General features: G+C 45.5%; 2 protein-coding genes across 8 annotated transcripts in view; one reads left to right on the plus strand and one right to left on the minus strand.

Annotated features, from left to right (window-relative positions):
- Positions 1-15,401, plus strand: part of LOC136586826 (autophagy-related protein 9A-like) — a 32,180-nt gene extending 16,779 nt beyond the window's left edge. For 4 of the 5 annotated variants that reach the window (XM_066585069.1, XM_066585070.1, XM_066585067.1 and 1 more), the window contains 12 exons: positions 1,335-1,399; positions 2,858-3,025; positions 4,721-4,862; positions 5,096-5,844; positions 6,208-6,361; positions 7,139-7,318; positions 8,062-8,307; positions 8,407-8,621; positions 11,206-11,314; positions 11,429-11,513; positions 11,920-12,073; positions 13,985-15,401. In XM_066585069.1, the coding sequence (XP_066441166.1) occupies positions 1,335-1,399; positions 2,858-3,025; positions 4,721-4,862; positions 5,096-5,844; positions 6,208-6,361; positions 7,139-7,318; positions 8,062-8,307; positions 8,407-8,621; positions 11,206-11,314; positions 11,429-11,513; positions 11,920-12,059 (2,253 nt within the window). In that variant the 3' untranslated portion in view covers positions 12,060-12,073; positions 13,985-15,401. Of the gene's footprint in view, positions 1-1,334; positions 1,400-2,857; positions 3,026-4,720; positions 4,863-5,095; positions 5,845-6,207; positions 6,362-7,138; positions 7,319-8,061; positions 8,308-8,406; positions 8,622-11,205; positions 11,315-11,428; positions 11,514-11,919; positions 12,084-13,984 lie in introns of all 5 variants that reach the window. The other variant, XM_066585071.1, reaches the window with a different exon arrangement.
- A 6,858-nt stretch (positions 15,402-22,259) lies between these two features.
- NOS3 (nitric oxide synthase 3) overlaps positions 22,260-24,607 on the minus strand; it is an 80,825-nt gene continuing 78,477 nt past the window's right edge. For all 3 annotated transcript variants that reach the window (XM_066585378.1, XM_066585377.1, XM_066585379.1), the window contains one exon: positions 22,260-23,238. In XM_066585378.1, coding sequence (XP_066441475.1) covers positions 23,128-23,238 — 111 coding nt within the window. In that variant the 3' untranslated portion in view covers positions 22,260-23,127. The remainder of the gene's footprint in view (positions 23,239-24,607) is intronic.

The following is a 24,607-nucleotide window of genomic DNA, read 5'->3' on the forward strand; positions in this document are numbered from 1 at the left end:
ATAGAAACTGAGCCCTAACACAGGTGGGTAACCACTCTGTCTTTCTGTTCCATTTTGGGAACAGTAAAACAGAATTTAGGCTGGATTCCCATCTGCGTTGCAACCTTCAGCCTTACGTTCTGTCACAGATCCGTCTCCGAATACTGGAAGAAAAAGTGCTGCATGCTGCACTTTTTCTTCTGTCCAAAAGCTGGGTGGAAAGCGGACAGACACTATTATATAGTCAGTATGGTCTGTCCGGTGTGTTCAGTTCCGTGTAGAGACGGAGCCGTTCGGCCGCGGGATCCCCAGCGCAGATGTGAAACCAGCCTTAAACCTTTCAGTTCAATGGGTTTTCAAAATAACAATTTGTTCATCTGTTTGCTTCCATTTCATTCAGCTTCTGTTATTTTAATGGACAAATAGCGCAGTCTGTATCTGTCTTTCTAAGACTGTTAAGGCAGCAGAATGCAGTCCTACTCACTCATAACCTAAAGGTTGCAGGTTCAATCCCCAAATGGTTCAGGTAGCTGGCTGAAGGTTGACTCAGCCCTCCATCCTTCCGAGGTTGGTAAAATGAGAACCCAGCTTGCTGGGGGATAATAAATAGAGATGAGCGAGCGTACTTGTTAAGAACAGATACTCGAGCGAGTATCGTCCTTTTCGACTGCCTGCTCGCCCGCAAAGAGTCGGGTGCCGGCGCTCCCTCCTGCTCACTCCCGCAACACAGCTCTCACCCCCACCGGCACCTGAATCTTTGCGGTCGAGCAGGCAGGTATTCGAAAAGGACAATACTCTCTTGAGTATCTGTCCTTAACGAGTACTCTTGCTCATCTCTAGTAATAAATAAGTTACCTGAAAGTGCTGCGGAATAACTTGGCGCTATACAAATAACAAGTCCCTTTTTCTTTTTTACATTGTAGTCTATGGGAGATGAAAGTAAACAGAAAGCCTTCCTTTTAACGGATCCATCAAATTTAAGAAAGCCTGCTCAGCGAGAGATCTAAAAACGAATCCAAATGAACGCTGAATGGAAGAAGCGGGCAGAAAAGTGCTTGCTTGTCGTCAATCCCCCCCCCCCCCCCATCTAAACAGGATGGGGGGGTGCTGCGGATGAATGTGATCTGTTTAGGGACACAGTTGTAGTAACCGCAGCATGTATAGCATCCTTACAGATGCTTGAATGCAGGGGCTCAGGGTGACTCGGGGTAACCACATCATCTGTCTTCTTTCAGCCTAACGTACTATCTTACTACAGTATGTATGTGCTAATGGATAAGTAATCATGCTGCCCCCTGGTGGTGGAGCTGTATATCTGTCAGTTCTTCATACCTTTCCTTAACCACACATCGCACATATACCACTTTCACCAGAAGAATGGCTTCGCCTGCATGGTGCTGTCCGACTTCTTTGAACTTGTGTAAGTAGGAAACTTTCTCTTATTTATTCTTACTTCAGAGCTGAGATACAAGCGTTAAACGTCTGGTGTATCTAAGCCAAACTCCATATCTGCATTCTGGATTCGCAGATTAAATTGGAGTCCGTCAGGTTCTGTCATGGTATTCGGCATTTTACTGAAAAAAAATAGCTTTCCTTTTGTGCTATATTTGTTTATCAAATCTGATGAAATCTCCACCAAAGACACCTAACATAGTCTCCAACATAGAAGTGTCATGTGTGATCGTGTCTGCAGAGCCGCTATATCTAATCCTATTGTGTGGTAGTTTTTGCGGAGTAACTGTGTCTAAAGCCCCATTTACACGCAACGATTATCACTCAAAAGTAATTCAAACAATGGCTTTTGAGCGATAATTGTTGCATGTAAATGTGTTACAAACGTGTGGGCAAACTAAGCACAGGGCCCACATGATCATGACCAAAGAGTATGGGATACACACACACAGGATCACAGGGTATTCACAAGGAATTCAGGCAACTGACCCTGCGCTACAAGGGAGGATGACAATGGCCCTACCTAAGTGGGGACATCACCCCAATAAGAAGGCGGCCCAGTCGTCTTCAGAACTGGGCCCTAGCTGATCCTAGGAGCCACACCACAGAACAGGAGACATACACATGCCACATGACAGGGACAAAACAACAGGACACACAGAACAGAGAACAAAGCACACAGCAGGCAAAATGCAACCACTAGTAACAGATGATAAGCTGAATATAAATACCAGGTATTAGTTGACATACCTCCAAACAGTACGAGACAAGGATTCATGACTGCTCACTCTGAAACCCAGCCAGAGACTGGCAGAGCAGGGTTTATATGTGAGCACAGACCCAGAAGATTGGCTAGCAGGAAGTACCACACCCAGCTAGCTCAATCAATTAACCCTGTAAGGGCTAGGAAGCTTAGAACTACAGATCCCAGCAGTATACGTAACAAAATGCTTCCATCTTTCACTCTTCGACTGAATGATGATTTTTAGGTGAGCATAAAATCTATTGCTCAGCTGGAGAGAGATAGCAGGGACCAAACGCTGTGTTCTCCACGGGAGCAGGTGATTACATTCTGTTCAGCTGACAGCCTATGTGAAGACAATGCAACTGAGTACAAAGTCCAGGCACATGCTGGGATCTGCATACAGCTGCTGGAGGCTCATTTGCATGCAAATGAAGCTGATGAAGTGCTAATAGGCATTAGTGCCCATTAGTACTTTATGAAAAATGATTGCTAGGACTGTCAATCTTTCAATCGTTTAAGAGATTGTCTTTGCGTGTAAATGGGCCTCAAGCCTATCAGGTGTAATACTATTAATTGAGTGAGTCTGATTCTCTCCACCCCTTCCTGAATCTCTGTCCTTGTATAGATTGTAAGCTCTTGGACCTCCCTGTATAACATCTGCCTGTTTTACCTTCCATGCAGTCAGTTCCTGTTTGTCGTTACATTCACCACCTTCCTGTTTCGCTGTGTGGAGTATGACGTCCTCTTCGCCAATAAACCTGTTAACCACACACATTCAGGGGTCAATCCCGACCGAAACAAGGTGACCCTGACTGATGCCATCTTGCCTGCCCAGCAGTGTGCACTCAGGTAAGTACCTGGCTCATCCTTATCTGATGATTGGCAAGGATTTGCCACTTGGGATCCCCACTGAGCAGTTGATAACGGAACTCACTGTCAGTACGGATAGCACTGGAAGTAGATGGTGACATAGTGCCGTTAAGCTTGGTTTGGTATTACAGGCACCAATCCAATTGAATTCCATGGGCGCTATGCTTCTAGTGCCAAACAGGCCGCTGCAGTGCAGACAGCTCTATCTGCTTCTAGTGCTGTCCACCTTTCCAATCCACTGTCTGACGTCTTCCTACATTCTGATTGAACCTACAGCTCCAATGTCAGAAGACGTCCAACAGGGTATTCTTACCATCTATTGCCAGCCACTCTGCTGTCGGAGCTTCTCTTTAGCCAGCAGATGGCACCGTTGTATAACAGCAAAAGGATAAATCTTTCTAGGAAACTCTGAATCCAAAATTGGATTGGAAAGGGTTAATGGAAACCGTCAGCTAGCTTGTCAATAGACACTCCCCTAACAGCTTAGCTGAGATCCTATAATTAAGTAGTACAGTTAGATTTTCCTACATAAGATGACTGTACAAATCCTGGTGTAAGACCTCACTTCCCAGGATACAAATCATCAGAGTAAGATCTTTGGAGACACTGAACAAGCAGAATATGCTAAACAGAAAGCCTACAGAATAGTGAGTGCAGCTCTGGAGTATAATCCAGCATGTAACTCAGGATCAGTACAGGATAAGTAATGTTATATACAACAGTGACTCCACCAGCAGAATAGTGAGTGCAGCTCTGGAGTATAATACAGGCTGTAACTCAGGCTCAGTACAGGATAAGTAATGTATGTACACAGTGACTCCAGCAGCAGAATAGTGAGTGCTGCTCTGGAGTATAATACAGGCTGTAACTCAGGCTCAGTACAGGATAAGTAATGTATGCACACAATGACCCACAACCAGAATAGTGAGTACAGCTCTGGAGTATAATGCAGGATGTAACTCAGGATCAGTACAGGATAAGTAATGTATGTACACAGTGACTCCACCAGCAGAATAGTAAGTACAGCTCTGGAGTATAATACAGGATGTAATTCAGGATCAGTACAGGATAAGTAATGTAATGTATGTACACAGTGACTCCACCAGCAGAATAGTGAGTACAGCTCTGGAGTATAATACAGGATGTAATTCAGGATCAGTACAGGATAAGTAATGTAATGTATGTACACAGTGACTCCACCAGCAGAATTGTGAGTGCAGCTCTGGAGTATAATCCAGGATGTAACTCGGGATCAGTACAGGATAAGTAATGTATGTACACAGTGACTCCACCAGCAGAATACTGAGTGCAGCTCTGGAGTATAATACCGGATTTAACTCAGGATCAGTACAAGATAAGTAATGTAATGTATGTACACAGTGACCCCACAAGTAGAATAGTGAGTGCAGCAGTGGAATATAATCCAGGATGTAACTCGGGATCAGTACAGGATAAGTAATGTATGTATGCAGTGACTCCATCAGCAGAATAGTGAGTGCAGCTCTGGAGTATAATCCAGGATGTAACTCGGGATCAGTACAGGATAAGTAATGTATGTACACAGTGACTGAGCTATATATGTAGATTAATATATGTGTAAGATGTTAATGAGAGATGAGATCAGTGATTTGTATGATCATTAATTCCAGACTATTGTCCCCCTTCCACATGTAGGATCCAGGAGAGCGGCTGGATCATCTTCCTACTGGTCATGGCAGCCATTTTCTGGCTTTACCGTCTGATCAAGATGTTCTGTAACCTGCTGAGTTACTGGGAGATCCGAAAGTTCTACATCCGAGCCCTGAAAATCCCTTCAGTGAGTTGTCGTTGGGTAATTTACTTCGTGCTGTACATCTAGTGGGATTGCTGCAGCGTATACATGCACCTGTCCAGCTGGACTCGTGCTGGATGGGTGCAGACTTTAGCCCAGCTGAGGTGGTGGGCTGCGAGCACTAACCTAGTACCACTCTACCTTCTCTGTATATAGTAATTGCCGTTCATATGTTTCCTTCCCCCTCACTGATATCATCTTCTTGCCCCATTTTGCAGGACGAGTTGTGTAACTTCTCATGGCAGGAAGTCCAAGGCCGTCTGATCTCCCTGCAGAGAGAGCAGCCCATGTGCGTCCACAAGAAGGAGCTGACCGAGCTCGACATCTATCACCGCATCCTGCGCTTCAAGAACTACATGGTGGCCATGGTCAACAAGAGTCTTCTCCCTGTCCGTTTTCGCCTCCCTCTAGTCGGGGAGGTCACGTTCCTCAGCCAGGGCCTCAAGTATAACCTGGAGCTGCTTTTCTTCTGGGGCCCGGGGTCTCTCTTCCAGAACAAATGGAACCTACAGCCAAAATTCAAGCGTCCAGGGCAGAGGCTGGAGCTCGCTCAGGGGCTGAGTCGCACTATCGTCCTCCTTGGACTGGCCAACCTCTTCCTGTGTCCGTTCATACTGGTTTGGCAGATTCTCTATGCCTTCTTCAGCTACACAGAAGTTATAAAGAGGGAGCCGGGCAGTTTGGGCGCCAGACGTTGGTCGCTCTATGGTCGACTCTACCTGCGCCACTTTAATGAGCTGACGCATGAACTTCAGGCACGAATGAGTCGTGGATACAAGCCGGCTACAAAGTACATGAACTCCTTTGCTTCACCACTGTTGGCCATTGCCGCCAAGAACCTGGGATTCTTTGCGGGGTCCCTGCTGGCTGTCCTCATTGCACTGACTGTGTATGATGAAGATGTGTTAACCGTCCAGCACATACTAACCGCCATTACTGTGCTGGGAGTGCTGGTCACTATAGCCAGGTGAGTGACCCTGTCCTTAAAGAGGACCTGTTATGGGATAGAGTCAGTGGGGCTGGCGGCGTGGCTCTGTAGCTGTGGCCACATTGACTCTCAATGGGTGGCATCGAACTGTCAACCAAGTCTGATGTCGCCTATTGAAAGTGAGTGGTTGGGACCGCCCACTTGACACATTGTCAAAGCCAGGACCCGGGCCTAGAAGAGCCTGTCAGAGGTATAGTCAGGTGAGTGACCCTGTCCTCAATGGAGCATTTACCATCCTGACTGAATGGGAATGCACATCCCGGAGGAGTGGAGTTACTGTAGAGGTCATGTGCAGGTGGAGTATAGTTTCTCGTCTCCTTGTTAACGTTTCTCTCTATGCAGGTCGTTTATCCCTGATGAGCACATGGTGTGGTGCCCGGAACAGCTGCTGCAATGTGTCCTTGCCCATATCCACTACATGCCCGACCACTGGCAGGGGCATGCTCATAAGTCAGAGACCCGCGATGAGTTGGCACAGCTCTTCCAATACAAGGCGGTAAGGAGTTCTTAGGACTTATAGTCTTTGGGAGGAATGATATAGTCAATGTGGGTGTCAGTCATATGTAGTGGTGCTAATTCTGTGCATATATGCAGTAGTGGTCCGTGGTGCACTAATGGATCTGCAGACTTGTTGCAGTGCGGCTGTAGTCCTGTTGTGTTGGGTGGTCTAGTGTAGGTTTTGTAGTATTGGGTGGTCTACTGTTGGTTCTGTAGTCAAGTGTATCTTATACAGTCATGTGTTGCAGTAGTCATGTGTAGAAGTGTTGGTTGGTGCACTGCTGGTTTTACAGGTATACGACGAGGTGGTGTAGCGTAAGTTCCACAGTCAAATGTAGTGGTTCTGGGTGGTACAGTGCTGGTTCTGTGGTCATTTGTAGTAGTGTTGGGTTGAGGAGGTTCTGCAGTCATGGTGCAGTGTATTATGGGTTGGGCAGACATATGTAGTGGTGGTGAATGGTGCAGGTTCTGCAGTAATGTGATTATAATGCACCGCAAGCTCTGCAGTCATGGTGCGGCATAATGTAATTTCTACAATCTTATGTAGTGGTGTTGCAGTGTAGTATGATGTGGTATAGATTGTGCAGGTTCTGCAGTCATGGTGCAATATAGTGTATGTTCTGCCTTCATATGTAGAGGTGTTGGGAATTCTAGTGTACATTCTGCAGTCCTAGTGCGGTGTAGTGCAGGTTCTGTCATATGCTGTAGAGTTTCTCATTGGGTGGGTTTTGGGGTTCACGTGTTTTATATCAGCTTCATGTTTCTGCTCCCGTAGGTCTTTATTCTAGAAGAACTTCTCAGCCCCATCATCACCCCGTTTATCCTCATCTTCTCTCTTCGCCACAAATCCCTGGAGATCATTGATTTCTTCCGAAACTTTTCTGTGGAAGTTGTGGGAGTCGGTGATATCTGTTCTTTTGCTCAAATGGACATCAGGAAACATGGAAACCCACAGGTGACCAATCGCAGGGCAATGTTAAAGAGTAAAGTGTCTCCCAGGTGGAGTTCACTTTAAGGGCTCCTGTCCACGGGCCATTGGGCAGTGTGTTACCTGCGGCGATAATCCGGCCATGGGTAACGCAGTGCACACTTTCCATAGCGGTGCTATGGAAAGTGCAGCCTCCTGTGCACGAGCCGAGTATCATTGCGATTCTCCGCTCGCAGGACTCAAATTGCGGCATGCCACGATTCTCCGCTAGCGATATTCTGCATCGCCCGTGGACAGGGGGCCTAAAGGGTGTTAAAATTACTGTAACCAATTGTTAATTGCTCCAGTGCATCTAATGTATAAATGAAGCAAATTTGTAAGTCCCACTGATTACCAATATGTATACAGCTTCTATGCAGACCTGTGTGTCTACATGGTTACAGCCACAAACCCTGTATTTGATCCATTTCCTCTGCCCTTTCTTCTAGGAGAGCAGTGGTGGAGTATATGACTGCGGGATCAGACTATACTGGCTTTGTTGTTTTTGTAACCATAGAAACACATGGGTTTGCATAACAACTGTATACACAAAATGGGAAGTTTTTCCTTTTTAGATGCTTTTAAAAATGGTTGCAAAAATGGCGCTAAGGCTTTTGGTACATTTGACTCCATATATTCCTACAGACGGTGTCATTTTTGCATGTGCCCCAGAATGTTGCCCTTTTAAAGCCTCACTTTAATCGCCTTACACCATTCTGTCTTGCCCACAGTGGATGTCAGAGGGTCAGACTCAGGCCTCCGTATACCAACAGGCGGAGAACGGGAAGACGGAGTTGTCTTTGATGCACTTTGCAATCACAAACCCGCAGTGGCACCCCCCGCTGGAGAGTTCTGTGTTCATTGGCCATGTGAAAGAGAAAGTCCAGCAGGACGCTGCCAACGCTCCTCCTGCCCAGCAGATTCTGTGTGATGCCCCAATCTGCAGCTCCATCCTGTCTAATGAGTCTGGGACTGCGGTCAGTACTATTATGCCCTACCTCTTAGATCCTCCCTGTGCGTCATTTATCACTATTTCCTTTCCCCATTGCTAATTCTGCTGTTTCATCCCACTTTAGCCTGATAATTTGCTGGCCAGTGTCTTGGTACATCCAGTTCTTACTGCCAGTGGGTTACCCACCCGAGACCGCCGCTTTGCTCAGCCCACTACAACAGCGTCTGCTGCAGCAAGTGTCTTGGCATCTCTCTCCGCATCGCAGATCTCCGGCCGACCACAAGGGATGCACTCCAATACTTCACTGTACAACAGTGACCGTACTGTCCTGCAGCAGAGGTCAGTGGCAAATTTTGATGGTTTCATATTAGGGCTTGTTCACACAAGCGTGTTTGCCCAGTGTATTACACGCGCAATTTTGGAATAAAACCAATTGCTTTCAATGGGTTCGTCGACATAAGCATACATATATCCTGATCACCACACCACAGACACAGCTCCGCTACATCCATCATGATCCCCACACATCACACACAGCTCCGCTACATCCATCATGATCCCCACACATCACACACAGCTCCGCTACATCCATCATGATCCCCACACATCACACACAGCTCCGCTACATCCATCATGATCCCCACACATCACACACAGCTCCGCTACATCCATCATGATCCCCACACATCACACACACACAACTCCACTACATCCATCCTGATCCCCAGACATCACACACACAACTCCACTACATCCATCCTGATCCCCAGACATCACACACACAAATCCACTACATCCATCCTGATCCCCAGACATCACACACACAACTCTACTACATCCATCCTGATCCTCATACATCACACACAGCTCCACTACATCCATTCTGATCCCCAGACATCACACACACAGCTCCACTATATTTATCCTGATCCCCAGACATCACACACACATAACTCTAGTACATACATCCTGATCCCCACACATTGAATACACAGCTCTGCTATATCCATCCTGATCCCCAGACATCACAAAGACAACTCTGCTACATCCTTCCTGACCCCCACAGCTCCACTCGCTGACTCACTCAATCCATCCATCCTGACCCCCACAGCTCCACTCACTCACTCCATCCATCCATCCATCCATCCTGACTCCCACACCTCCACTCTCTCCATCCATCCATCCTTACCCCCACAACTCCAACACACACACACAGAACACAGCAGAGTCTTACATTTACTGAGCTCCCCCGTGGTCATGTGATCCCTGACTCCTCCCACACAGGGTATAACATGACATCGGAAGTCCTGGAAGTTGCTAGCTCTGCAGGTCTGTGTGTCCCCTCATGACAGGACTGCCGGGGGAGGGTTAACAGGCGCTAGAGGGCAGTGCCCCTCCCGCACCCACCTTGCTACACCACTGCGTCAAGGCACAACAGTACCAACATGATTTCCAGCCAGAGAGCCATGGCACCCCAGTTGGGAATCACTGATTTAGGAGAGCACGTGTTAAAATAAGATTAAGGAGGAGAAAAAAGTTACACTTTTTTTTTGGGGGGGGGGGGGGGGGATCATACGCAATTCACTATATGATCTGTAATACACTTGTAGATACAATGCATTTTGAAAGTCTTCAAACTCTTTCATGTGTTCCCTCTCATTCTGCGCTCAGTACCCCAGATTGGCAAAGTGAAAACAGAATGTTAGAAATAGTTTGTCATTTAAAAAAAATAGTACAAATAACATTTTGCACTGACATAAGTATTCACACCCCGCACTCAGTACTTCGTTGAAGCACCTTTGGCAGTGATTACAGCCTCCAGTCTTCTTGAGTGTGATGCCACAAGGTTTGCACACCTGGATTTTGGAATTGTTTGCCATTCTTTTCTGCAGATCATCTCAAGCTGTCAGGTTGGATGGGTCCAGTTTCAGGACCCTCCAGAGATATTTGATGGATTTCGAGTCCAGGTTCTGGCTGGGCCACTCATGGACTTTCACAGAGTTGTCCCTAAGCCCCTCCTGTGTTGTCCTGGCTGTGTGCTTAGGTTCATTGCCTTGTTGGAAGGTGAAGCTTCTGCCCCGTCTGAGGTCCCTTGTGTTCTAGATCAGGTTCTCATTAAGAATATCTCTGTACTTGGCTCCATTCAGCTTTCCATTAGCCCTGACCAGTGCCATCACCCTGTGTCACTGTAGGGATGGCATTGGGCAGGGGATGAGCAGTAACTGGTTTCCTCCAGATAAAATGCTTAGGACTGAGGCCAAAAAGTTCAATCTTGGTTTCATCAGACAAGAGAATCTTGTTTCTCACCGTCTGAGGTCCTCTAGGTGCTGATTGGTAAACTCCAGCTTTCTTCAGATCTGTGCCTCCACACAATCCTGTCTCTGAGCTCTACAGGCAGTACTTTCCTCCTCATAGCTTGGTTTTGGCTCTGATATGCATTGTGTGCTGTGAGACCTTATATAGAAAGGGGGTGTCTTTGAAATGATATCCAATCCACTGAATTTTCCACAGGTGACTCCAATCAAGTTGTAGAAACATCTCAAAGATAACCAAGAGAAATGGGAGGCTCTAGAGCTAAATTTCAAGTGCCATACCAAAGCGTCTGAATAGGGCAAAATGTTAGTTTTTCATTTTTAAAAAATGTACAAAAATTTCTAACAACGTCATTATGGGGATATTGAGTGCAGAATTATGAAGGAAAACTTGATTTGACAAAATGGAAAGTCTTCTGAGCTCTTCACTTTTTTTGACCAATACATTGTATCCGTCATTACATCACTGGTTACATGCGGCGATTGATAAGGATTGCGGTCCCTTATTTTCTATGATCTTGCTCTTCTTTCTCAGTCGTGGTGTGTCAGATTTTAGGGTTTGTTGTTGCTCTAATAACTGCTTGACTTAGTGATCCTGTTGTCTGTTTCAGCACCATGTCTCAGAGTGACTCCCAGATGCAGAGCATCACCCGCTCGTCCCTGCTGGCCTCAGAATTTGCATCTGCTGAGATGAGTCTTCATGCCATTTACATGCATGAGGTAAGACTACATAGCTGTTTACATACATGACCTGAGTCAGTGCAATGCTCCGGCCTGTGGTCCCCACATAGTGTCAGTAGAAGGTGAGTAATGCTGGGATTATTGTCATTCCAGGTACATCAGAATCAGGGCTCGTCACAGCGCCCTCTAGGGATGTGGCAGGCGGCAGACATGTCACCACATCAAAGACAGCCCCCAGGTATATTGCATGTGATGATTTCATGGACACTAATAATGGAATGATATGCAAAGAATTCCCCCCCCCCCCCCCCCATCCTCTTATGTTCTGGGCTTGATAGACTTTCTAGTCTTTGTAATATCTTCTCCTTGACTGTCCTCAGGCCTTCACAGTGAGGGCTCAATTACATGGGTGTATTGTCCCTTCATATTACACGCTGCTAAAAGCCCATTGACTTCTATCGGGCTACTCACACGTGAAAAAAAAACTAACCCGTCCTATTTTGGTGAACTATTAAGCAAAATATAGGCTATGGGCGTATTTGCTGTGTAATGCATATTTTACACGTGTGAAGAATATTTGGACTACATATGCCCATGTGAGTGAGCCCTAGTAGTACATTGTCTCTTATCTTTGCACACTGCAGTCAGTAGATCCTGTCATCGGTCTGGATATCGGGGTTTGCATCTCGGTGGCTGGGAGGAAGAAGAACAAGAGGCAGAAGAAAGAACCCCCCTGCAGGCAGCATCAGCCGGACACAGCACAAGCAGCAGTGGAAGCAGTTAGCACATGTGACTACTGTGAGTTGAGGTACAGGGGAGGAAGGCATTGGGTGCACTGGAAGACAGCCTAAAGGGGGAGGGGGCAGCAGGTGCACTGGAAGACAGCCTAAAGGGGAAGGGGGGCAGCAGGTGCACTGGAAGACAGCCTAAAAGGGGAAGGGGATAAATGTGATTAATTGCTTACTACACTGACATACCAAAAGTCACGGGGTAGCAGTATGTAAATTGATTATGAGGTGGCGTTACCTCAGGTGACGCTTGGGAACGCCCACGTCTGTATAATTTGTGAGGCGTTTTTTTTGTGAGTGAGGTTGAATATTGGCCAGCGTGCTCATGGCAAGGGAGGGGAATTATCGGAGATCAAATGCGGCGTGATAGTGGGCGCCAAACAGAGGGAATGTTCTATTTCCAAGGTTCTGTGGGCATTTAACATTCCTTAATCCAAAGTGTCATGTGTGTACCAGGAATACATCATAGAAGGCACTACCATCTGTAGTAGCCCCCCTTGTGTGCTTAATGATTGTGACTGTAACCATCTGTTTAAAAATATCCGTGCGAGGAGACTAGCAAATGCTACAGAATTCACATCCAGTCAGCGCAGGAGGCCCCGCGCGAGGCCCCGCGCGTATGCCCCGCAGGAGGCCCCGCGCGCAGGTCAGCGCAGCGTTATTTCCATGGGATATGGGAGCAGAAGGCCGCCTGCAGACGAGCGGGTCGGATCCGGCGGCGAGAATTCTCGCCGCGGGACCCGACCCGAGCGCCTGCAGGGATGAGCACGTACTCACCCGCGCCCGGCGGCCCCGACTCTTTCATGTGCCAGCTGCCGGGCAGCTGGCGCATGCGCAGACCGGAGCCACCGGCTGCGTGAGTGACGTTTCTGTGCGAGGCTTTGCGAGCCTCGCACAAAAATAGGACATGCCGCGGTTTGTTTGCCGCGCGACATTTCGCGCGGCCAAACCGTGGCCGTCTGCATAGCATTGCGTTTGTTAACACAATCCTATGCAGGCTTTGAGTGGCGGAAATCCCGCGGGATTTCCGCTCGTCTGCAGGCGGCCGTAGAACCACCAGAGGCCTTTGTTAGCACCACAACATCAAACACACAGCGCCTCACCCGGGCTTGTGAGGTTATTAACTGGAACCTAGAGGATTGACAACATGTGGCATGGTCCGATTAGTCAGGATACCATTTGTTTCGGGCTGATGGTAGGGTTTGTTTGTGGTGCGGACCCAAAGAAGCCTGGTGGTGGCTCCATACTGGTGTGGGGTCAGTTCTCAAGGCATAGGTTGGGTCCACTAGTGCACCTAAATACAGTATTGACTGGATCCCGCTAAGTTTCACTGCTTGTTGGCCATTTTCAGCCCTTCATGGACTTCATGTATCCCAAAATGATGGGATATTCCAACAGAATAATGCACCATGCCATAGGGTCCATGTTGCCCTGATTTTGTTTGAGGAGCATTCGGGAGAGTTCCTATGAATGCCACATCAAGTATTTATGGGATGTGGTGATGTCCATGTGCACTCGAGATCCTCAACCCACAAATCCCACGGAGCTGTGGGGGCTCTCCAGGCTGAATGGCTCAAGTCCCTCCAGACGTCACGATCCACTTGTGGAATCGATGCCACGTTTAGTCGCTGCACTTCGCCATGCTGGAGGGTGTCCTACACAATTAATTACTGTCCCATGAGTTTTGGCACGTCGGTATATAATAAAGGCTTATTCTGTACATTATATAGTGTGTTATAAATGTTATAGTTGGGGAATCTAGAACTATGTGTATCTAATCCATAACCAAGTAAGATTAGATACACGGGTTCAGCAGGGTGTATCACACATGACTGGCTTTGATACTCCAGCTCAGCACACATGATAAGCTTAGCTGCACACTCCGCAGCTCATCACTATTGTCATTTCTGTTTTCTTGTAGGTCCCTTTTATCAGATCTGTTGACCTTGGGATTTGAAGACTTTTGTACATGGGATGGGATCTTGGGGCCCCCTCTCCTCCCGATGTCCGTGATTTCAGAAGATACCGGTGTGTGTGCTTGGCTTTTATGACAACGGATGGGGGGGGGGGACTTTTGGTGATATTCGCTGTACCCAACGGGGCCCCGTGTCAATGACTTGAATAAGCTACTCGCTGTTTGTAGCTCCTTACAGTGTTATTATGTATCATCCCTGAGAACCTCAACTTCACGGACTTAACGATGAACCACCAGGACGCGGCTCGCTAGAGGCCGCCCTGTCCAATCAGAGACTCCTGCCGACTACCATGCAGGAACCTCCAGGTGCTTTGAAGTGGTTCCGTCATTGTCGAAACACTACTTATCATTGAAGGCGTACAGAGCACTCCGCCATCAAGGATGACATCACAGCCGGTGGGGTGGTGCTAAATCCCAATGGTGGATGCCAGGACATGCGTTTTAGAAGTGCCTTTTGTACTGGGGTGAGCTGCCTGTGCGTGGCAGGGGAGCCACATTCATATCTAAGCAATGCTGCGCCAAACACATTTCATGTGCTGCTTTCATCTATGCCTCTAGGGGGCGTCATCACCTGTTCAATGGACACCAGGAATTGCACCAGCCCACTTGCTGATCCATATTACTACACGTGGAAACGACCCTCCTCTTTTTGAATGTTTTTTTAATTTTTTTTTCTAGTAAAGGGGCTCTCCATGGAACTGCACGCCAGCTGGTGACTACCCCCCTGCCTCCATGGACATAGTTCTCTGTGCTGGCTGCCTATTAGAATAACCTTAAAAATGCTTAAAGGTACAGACCCCCGTAAAGACTCTAGTGAGGGGGGTTATAACACTATTCTGCTACACAAGGGTTGGTCGCTGCTGCTCAGGAAGTGAGGTGTGCAAAGGGAAAAAGGCTCCTCCTCATGTGTTTATACAGCCCATAGGGACCACTCGACATTTGAGGATGGCCCCAGGTAGTGCTCCCTGTTATCAGCCTCGGCTGTAATAGTCTTTCTATACATCCTTTCTGTAGGTCTCTGCCTCTATGAGGCTGGAGCTCTAGCCACCGTCTATCATAGTGTATAGAGTATTGTAGAGGTGAAGAATTTGGTGCTTTATGGGATATTTGATGGTGTCCTGGGGCACAAGGTCCACTCCATCTGTATATAGCAGGGGACAACATACATGCTGTGTACACTCACCTCAGAGGAGAGATTAGACCAATCCCCTACCACGATGACTGTGCCAAGCAGTGCCCATGGATGAGGAGGCAGTGGCAGCTCTGTGCCCGCTGGAGCTGGCCACACTCTGTACTGACGCACTGCAGACGCGGGCTATGGCATGGCGCATTTTGCAATAAATGTTTACATCCTTGTAGCTAATGATGGCGTCTGTGTGATTTCTTAATGTAGTCACATCGCTTATCTATCAGCATAGCAACAATGGTGCCAGGGGTGGGGGCGCTGCTGTGCAGAACTTGTGGGCACATTTTCATTAACCCCTTCCCTCTGCGGCCCTTTTTGCTTTTCTTATTTTCTTTTTTCCTCCCCACTTTCAGAAAATCATGTCTCTTATTTTTCTCTTATTGTTTGTGGGATTAGCTGTATTTTTATTAATGGTACCCTCTAAGATCCTATGTGATGTGCTGCAAAAGGTCAAAACGTTTCTACGTCGGGAGAAATGCAAAGATGTGAAATTGCATAATTTTTTTTTGGGGGGGGGGGGGGAATTACGTTTATAACATACACAGTGCAGTAAGAAATGATGTTGTCTTTATTCTGTGGGTCAGTACGATTATGGTGATACCAACCTTTTATATAGTGTTTTGTTTTTTTTTTTGTTTTTTTTTTTATGTAGTACGATTTAATTTTTTTATTTTTTTCGGAGTCCCCACAGGGGCTCTCCCAAAAAATAGTTTTATTTTTTTCACTCATACAGTATAGTGCAATACTATAGTATTGCATTATATTGTTTTTTGACAGTCAGTCTATTAAGCACGCCTTGATATTCAGGGCTTCTATGACAACTGAATGGCATTTCCTGATCACATTGCGGAGGGGCTGTTTGGGAGTCCCAAATGCTGTTCGCGGCATTTAAATGCTGCTATCAGAATTGACAGCAGTATTTAACGGATGAACAGCTGCAATCAGTGTGAACGCTTATCGCGACTGTTGTCCATGGGTGTCAGCGGCAAAAGATGGCTGTGCTGTGTATGTAGTGGGCACTACTCCCAAGCCCATTCTATACACAGACACCCGACATGCACCATATGTGTAGGGCACACGTCCGAAAGGGATGGGGTTAAATGCATTTACACAAGCGCACTGTCTTCTATTGCCATTTAATGTACTGTTTACGTTTTGCACAATGTTTCCTGTTATCAGCCATTTCAAGCTGAGGAGTGGACAGGTCCATAAAGTCTATTACTCTGTGTTCACCTGTTCTACAGTCACTATTTCTGGGCTTCGAAGGCTGATTACAATTTGATCTCTGCCCTTTGCTCCGTGTTTTATGTCCTGTATCACCAGTGCTGAGCCTCTCCAGAGACATTTACTCTACATCCACTCCAACCACATGCAGGACTGGCATTCATCCAGGACCATAAATGGACCGCAATATCCCAAAACTGAGACAGGTGTTAAGGCACAGCCATACATATACAATGCCTTCGCGAAAGTATTCACACACTTATATACATACATATGCCTTTGGTGTTTTTCCTGTTTTGTTGCATCACAAACTAGAATTGATGTATATTATTGAGGTGTTTTGTATAATCTCATTTACACAACTCGTTAACCATGTCGAAGGTGCAAGATATATTTTGTTACTGGGACCCAAGCAAGAATTTAAGGCCTATTTAGACACAACGTGAATCGCTCAAAGCCGTCTTTTGAGCGATTCTCGTTCTGTCTAAATGCAGGGACTTCGTGCAGGAGTCGCTGATCACTGACTGTTATCAGCCAGCTGCGCTGATAAGATTCTCTGTGCCTGTGTCCTGCTGTGAATTCACAGCAGGGACACTGGCAGTAAGAGCGGAGAAGAATACAGCTGTTTGCTTAAGCAAAACAGCTGTATTGTTCTATTAGTGGCCGCGTCTGTGTTCTGCTGTGCCTGCATAGCTCTATAGTAGCTAATTAGCTACTATAAAGTATGCAAAGATGATCGCTCAAAGCTGTCACTCAAACTAAGTGTAAATGGGGTCTAAGGCGCACAGAATTTTGAGGAGCAAGAGTATTCACCCCCTGAAAGTTACTACCTTGTGAAATCACCTTCTTCAATTACAGATGCAAATCTTTTAGCGCTTTCTATTAGCTCAGCACATCTAGAGACGGGGAGTTGGACCTATTCTCCCAGGCAAAACTGCCCCAGCTCCTTGAGTTGGTGTACAGCAGTCTTCAAGTTCTGCCACAGATTCTCCATTGGATTGAGGTCTATTCCAAGAATTGTCCATGTTTCCCCTTAAACATCTCCAGTGTAGCTTTAGCATTATGTTTAGGGTCATTGCCCTGCTGGAAGGTGAACCTCCATCTTGGTTTCATATCTATAGCAGATGTCACAACTTTTCTTCTAGAATTGCCCTGTCTTTACTGCCATCCATATTTCCTTCTCTTATTGGGTTTGTACTTGCACCATATTCTTTCTATTGTTATGATGGATGTAATAGGGCTCTGGGGATGTTCAAAGTTTGGGATATTTTTTATATAGTCCACCCTGATCTATATTTCTCCACAACTTTGTCTGACAACTTTTGGAGAGCGCCTTGTTCTTCATATTGTTTAGTGGTGGTGTAGATTTAGGGCCTTTCATGGTGACAGATCATGTGACTGACTGCACAGAGGGGGACTATACTCAACTAATGATGTGACTTCTGATGTTAATTTGTTGGACCAGAACTTATTTAGGGGCTTCGTACCAAAGGAGTTGAATTAATATGAAGAGGATGAATTCATATACAGGGGGTAAATACATATGCACTCACAACTTTTCTGTTTTGTTTTTTGAAACCAAGTATGTTTTTTCGTTCTTCTGTACCAAAGTGGTAATTTTATCAGGTTCCTTACGTAAAACAGGGTTCATACAGGTCATGGAAAACCTGGAATTCAATGAAAGTCATGGATTTTTGTGTTTGCTATTGTAATTTTTTTCTGAGTCTTGCTAAGAGTCGAATCGGTGCTTTTCTCACCCGTATCACTGAGAGATTACTTTGTCTTCTATTTAAGTTCATTGACTCTAGTTCATCCGCTAAAGATTGAAGGATCATTGGGTGATCGACAGAATCAAAGAAGCTGGTTTGTCAAAATATTGTTTTCTATCAGAGTAAAGTCTGTTTAAAAAAAAAAAAAAACTTTTGGCAAACTCGCTTAATTTAATTCTGTTGTAGTGGTGGTCTAGATTCTGTAATGTTCAGGTTAACTACTGGCAGAATAAGAGTTTACTTAAACATTACAGATTTTTTAAGTGTCCCTTGTAAAACTTTGTTTCAAAGTATATATACTGTGTACTTAATACACGGTAGGTATTGTTGTATCTTGTCTCCACCAGATGTATGGGTGGAGACATGGTTTGGCAGGCGTGAGTTAGAGGGTAGAGCTATGTGATGGGCACAGCTGCGGATTCACCGTCGGACACACACCTCTTCACAAATACTGCCTATCCCGTTGGAAAGCTGATATTTCTCCCAGCCGCACTACCCTAACATCCCGTCTCTGCTCCTGTCAGCCTGCCGCTGAGCTCACAGTCCATCTCCACTCCTGTCTCCCCGGCGCGCTGACAGTCTATCTTCGCTGTGGTACCACCGCCATGCTCACAGATCATCCTGGCTCTGCTGGTGCAGCCGTCATTCCTCACACAGATCCCCGCCAGACTCGCCTGTCAGCTTACATCGGCAAACGCCCTCCACTGCAGCAGGCGGTTCTGCTGTCAGTGTAGGCAATGAGGTCCACTCCTGTACAGCACTACCAGTGGCGGCGGCAAAAGCTCCCCCGCCGGCACAGTAGCAGCAGCATCCAGCAGTACGGACGGTAACTGACAGGTCCCCCTGGACTGGCCTGTCAGGTTGCACCTGGCGTACCCCTCGACCGCACCAGTGTCAGTGGTGAGGTCTGCTCCCCTACAGCAGTGCACAGTAGCAGCAACTCTTAGCGGTCAGGTTCCCTCATGGCACAGCACCAGCAGCAGGGAAAGCTGATCTAGGGGCGTGACCTGTCATAACCCAACCAACCCATGTCTCCACCCATTCTTCCGTTGGAGACAAGATACAATAATACCTAGACGGTATATACACTTTCATGCCGCTAAAAGCTAAAAAACAAACAAACCTTTGATTGCTTGTATTTAGAGTTCCATAAGTGTCATTAAAAATCAGGCTTTTGTCATGGAAAAGTTTTTTTTTTAAACCTATATGAACCCTGTAAAATCTAAATGAAAATTCATTTTAATTTCAGGCTGTAATGTAACAAAACAGGAAGTTTACACACCAAGGGGTGGGAATACTTTCACAATGCACCTTAGCTGTGGTTTGTTTAACTGTCAGTTACCAGCCCTGAACAATGTGACCTCATGTTGAGGGCGCCTTCACACTGGCGATAAAATCGCGCAATTTTTGTGCAATGTGAGCGTGAGTGAAAACTCTGAATTATGAAACTAGTGATTTTCAATGGTTTTCATCACATTTGCGATGCTTTCACTCGTGATGTTGCAAGACAAAAAAAAAAATCGGAGCATGTCCTATCTTTCTGCGTTTTGCGTTTTATTTTTATCTCCCATGTTTCCATATGGAGCCTGCTTGTTATCGCATCGCAACGCACAAACTTGCCTCTTTGATGCGATGTGCTTTTGACATTAGAAAGTCCTATTGACTCTAGCATTACAAAATCGTGGCGAAATCGCGTGAAAAGACTGCAAGAAAAAGCATCTCCTGAATAAAATTGCGTTTTGTTTTTTTTTGTTTTGTTTGTTTGTTTTTTTTTTTGCAGCGATTTTCTTGCGGCGATATCGCGATCGCCAGTGTGAAGGAGCCCTGAGAGTATACAAGCTGTTACGCAACTGTTAACCCTTCAAGACCAAGCCTGTTTATGCCTTAATGACCAGATACATTTTTGGAAATTTTACATAGGTCACTTTAATAGAGGAAAAACTCTGTAAAGGTTTTACACACGAGTCATCCTGACATTGTGTAGGTGTTGACAGTAGACAGGTACAAGTAGAGTTTACTTAGTAAAAAGATCAAAATTGAGGAAAATATTTAGAAATTGTTGTTTCTTTAGTTTTTCGACTGAAGTTTGTCATAGTCATATATAATATACACACATTGTACACATTTATCAGATATAGATATTTCTACTTGTTTGGAAGCACATTTGAAAAAAATTGCCTATCTGAGCAAAGTTAAAATTCTGACATCTATTGCTTTTAATTTTCATTCATATTTAGCTTTTTAAATTTCATATAAATGATTGTGATGAATAAATAACTGATGTAATAACTAGAGATGAGCGAGCACGCTGGGAGAAGTCAGTTACTCGAGCGAGCCTCACTCTTCTTGAGTAACTGCATTCTTGTCCGAGCGTGCTCGGGGGGGAGCAGTGGGGAGAGAGAGAGATCTCTCTCACTCTCTCCCCGCTCCCCAACACTATTCACCGCCTGAGCACACTCGGACAAGAATGCAGTTACTCGAGAAGAGTGAGGCTCGCTCGAGTAACTGACTTATCCCAGCGTGCTCGCTCATCTCTAGTAATAATTAATATAATGGTGTGTTCACATGTAGTGAAATTCATCCACCCCAAATTTCGCGTTACATTATTGCTGTGGATTTTGATGTGCATTTGCAGCAGATTTCATCTCTTTAGTTGAAAGGGTGAAATCGGTTCCTGGTTAGTGTAAAAAAACATCAAAATCGGCACCAATGATGCCATATGGAATTGGATTTGGATCTGCACTAAAATATGCTACAGATTTAGGTGCAGATTTGTACAAAAATTTGCTCCGTGTGAACACGCCCTTATAAATGTATTTATTTCTAGATAAATTATTAAAAATAAAGGCTGCACTAGAATATCATCTCTACTAACTAAACACGGTAGGTGATTATAATACAAGTGGTTAATGTGTGCTGGTTCACAGTACGGTCAGCCTCTCACTTCTCTGATCTTACACTGCCACCACAGAAGTATAGGGGGGGCTTTTACAGTGCTAAAAGCCCGGGAAAGTTTGTCACTATAACAAACTTTACTGGGCAGTACTAGGAGTGGCTCAAGTAACTGGCACTCTGATGATATCATCAGGACCTGAACCAATCAGCATCTGCACCACATGCTGTTAGTAACAGCCTGTTTCAGGTGCTTTACCAGCTGAGGTGGGGGGAGTCAGGATTACCAACAGAATAGCTGACATAACTGTACGTTGGTGCTGCACAGAGGCTAGGTAGCAGCACGTTAAAATTACCGGCGGGTGCAAAGGGTGTAATTTCCAGGGAAGCAAATGATGGGACAGAAAAACCAGTAGCGGGAAGGAGTAATGCCCACCTAGGATGGCATGAAGCACCAGACTTTGTTTAAAAAAAAAAAAAAGGCCTTGGCCTGCATGTGTATGATGTAGTGGCAGCTGCTGAGCTTATTAAAACAAATGCTGATTAATAATTAATAAGGCTCCGTCCAGGGCGTCCCGCGCAGATTGGTCCACGAAATAGCACCGCATTCAGCCCTAGTTTGTCTCGGAAAATGTGAGACAGCGTAAGGGAAGCCAAATAGACCCTATTATAATCAATACAATCTGTTCAGCTCGGTCATAGGACATATCAGTTTGGGCAGGAATTCCACGTTTTACTCCCATAATGGAGTCCATAATGCTGCTGTGAGCTCAGCCTTACTTATTCTGGCACCACTGCCATCCAATGAGAGTTCTCGGATTCTAATGTGAAACTCTCATTGGTTACTTAACAGTGCTATGATTGTACACAAGCAGTAATGGGAGGCGTTCCTGATCACTAAACCTAGTGCATATTCTCCAATGCAAATTTGGGAGCAACTTCCTCCACCCCCGAGGATCCTTGTTTCACCCAACAAAGTCACAATTTGTCAGCTTCCAAATTCATGTTTCCAGGGTGGGTTCCAGATCCATCATATGTGTCGACACACAATGACATAAGTATGTGAACTCCAGTACAATCTCTTACATAATAATGTGGCTTCAAGCAGAGATCTCACAAGGACCTCACACAAACCAACTTCGTTCATGTCTTCTGCTAATTACCATATTCGTTCTTTATTAATGAGTATAAGACAATAAGAATAACCAAAACAAGTGTAAATCAGCATCCTTATCTCACACACATATGTACAGGCCATACACTAATAGCTAGGGGAGGCTTGAGGCACACGGAGCCTCCTTTTTCAAAAACCAGAGGGGGTACAGAGGTCCTTGTTGACTTGGCAGCCAGTCAGCATCCATGGTTAATTTCTAAATAATAAGCGCAAAGTTGTGATTGGTGGCTGCATTATCGGAGACAGGAGGCACAGAGTGACTCCAACCTCCCTTACTAGGAACAGCCACATTATGGACCAATTTTTTCTTGCTGACTGTCAGTAGTTACTTGTCACATCTATGTAAGTGCCCCCATGTGGGAGGCACATCATCATCGTCAATGTAAGAAGTGGGGGAGGGTTCACTTATGAATGGCATCACCATGGCACCTATTCTGATGGTGAAAGTTTTCCTTTTGCATGTGTTAGGTGTGACCACTGCATATTACCCACCCGGAGTTAGTGTTTGTATACCCGCATCTATAACGTCTTGCTGAGATCCCATTGTGACTAAGTGCGTACAATTTATAAAAAATTTTATTTAAAACCCCAATATACATCGCCACAGGCAATCAGATATCACCTTTCAGGGGTGTAGTGCAAGTTATGGATGGTGTGTGATTGGCTGGTGTAGTGCAAGTTGTGAATGATGTGTGATTGGCTGGTGTAGTGCCTGACCCCCTCATTAGGACAGAATTTGTGGGCGTCACTGAACACTCCTCCCCCTCCCTGTGACCATTTGTATGTAATAAACATGTGCAGAGTCATCTGATCTCCCAGTGTGAACATGTCCTCTGTGCGTCCATCACGTCTCTCGTTTTTCCTGCAGGGACATAGACTGACACCGCACACGCGATGTCACCTCCTGTGTTCTCAAGGTGATGCCGAAAATGTCCTCGTGGTATCGGTTCTGGTCCTGCAGAGAAAAAGAAAGAAAATTCTAAAAACCTAACCGGTTATGATGTTGTTTCTCTGATACAGCCATCCTCAATCTGATCTCAAAGAATTTTTTATGCGTTTTTGTGTAGAATAGTGTGCATCTGTGCGTATATGTGTAGAATAGTGTGCGTCTGTGCGTATATGTGTAGAATAATGTGTGTCTGTGGGTATATGTGTAAAACAGTGTGCGTATATGTGTAAAAAATTTGTGCGTCTGTGCGTATATGTGTAGAAATTAGTGTGCATCTGAGCATATATGTGTAGAATTGTGTGCGTCTGTGCGTATATGTGTAGAATTGTGTGCGTCTGTGCGTATATGTGTAGAATTGTGTGCGTCTGTGCGTATATGTGTAGAATTGTGTGCGTATATGTGTAGAATTGTGTGCGTATATGTGTAGAATTGTGTGCGTCTGTGCGTATATGTGTAGAATTGTGTGCATCTGTGCGTATATGTGTAGAATAGTGTGCGTCTGTGCGTATATGTGTAGAATAATGTGTGTCTGTGGGTATATGTGTAAAACAGTGTGCGTATATGTGTAAAAAATTTGTGCGTCTGTGCGTATATGTGTAGAAATTAGTGTGCATCTGAGCATATATGTGTAGAATTGTGTGCGTCTGTGCGTATATGTGTAGAATTGTGTGCGTCTGTGCGTATATGTGTAGAATTGTGTGCGTCTGTGCGTATATGTGTAGAATTGTGTGCGTATATGTGTAGAATTGTGTGCGTATATGTGTAGAATTGTGTGCGTCTGTGCGTATATGTGTAGAATTGTGTGCGTCTGTGCGTATATGTGTAGAATTGTGTGCGTCTGTGCGTATATGTGTAGAATTGTGTGCGTCTGTGCGTATATGTGTAGAATTGTGTGCGTCTGTGCGTATATGTGTAGAATTGTGTGCGTCTGTGCGTATATGTGTAGAATTTTGTGCGTCTGTGCGTATATGTGTAGAATTGTGTGCGTCTGTGCGTATATGTGTAGAATTGTGTGCGTCTGTGCGTATATGTGTAGAATTGTGTGCGTCTGTGCGTATATGTGTAGAATTGTGTGCGTCTGTGCGTATATGTGTAGAATTGTGTGCGTCTGTGCGTATATATGTAGAATTGTGTGCGTCTGTGCGTATATATGTAGAATTGTGTGCGTCTGTGCGTATATATGTAGAATTGTGTGCGTCTGTGTGTATATATGTATATTAGTGTGCGTCTGTGTGTATATATGTATATTAGTGTGCGTCTGTGTGTATATATGTATATTAGTGTGCGTCTGTGTGTATATATGTATATTAGTGTGCGTCTATGCGTATAAGTGTAGAACAGTGTGCGTCTGTGCGTATATGTGCAGAACAGTGTG

The sequence above is a fragment of the Eleutherodactylus coqui genome, chromosome 12, assembly GCF_035609145.1.
Source record: "Eleutherodactylus coqui strain aEleCoq1 chromosome 12, aEleCoq1.hap1, whole genome shotgun sequence".
Lineage (NCBI taxonomy): Eukaryota > Metazoa > Chordata > Amphibia > Anura > Eleutherodactylidae > Eleutherodactylus > Eleutherodactylus coqui.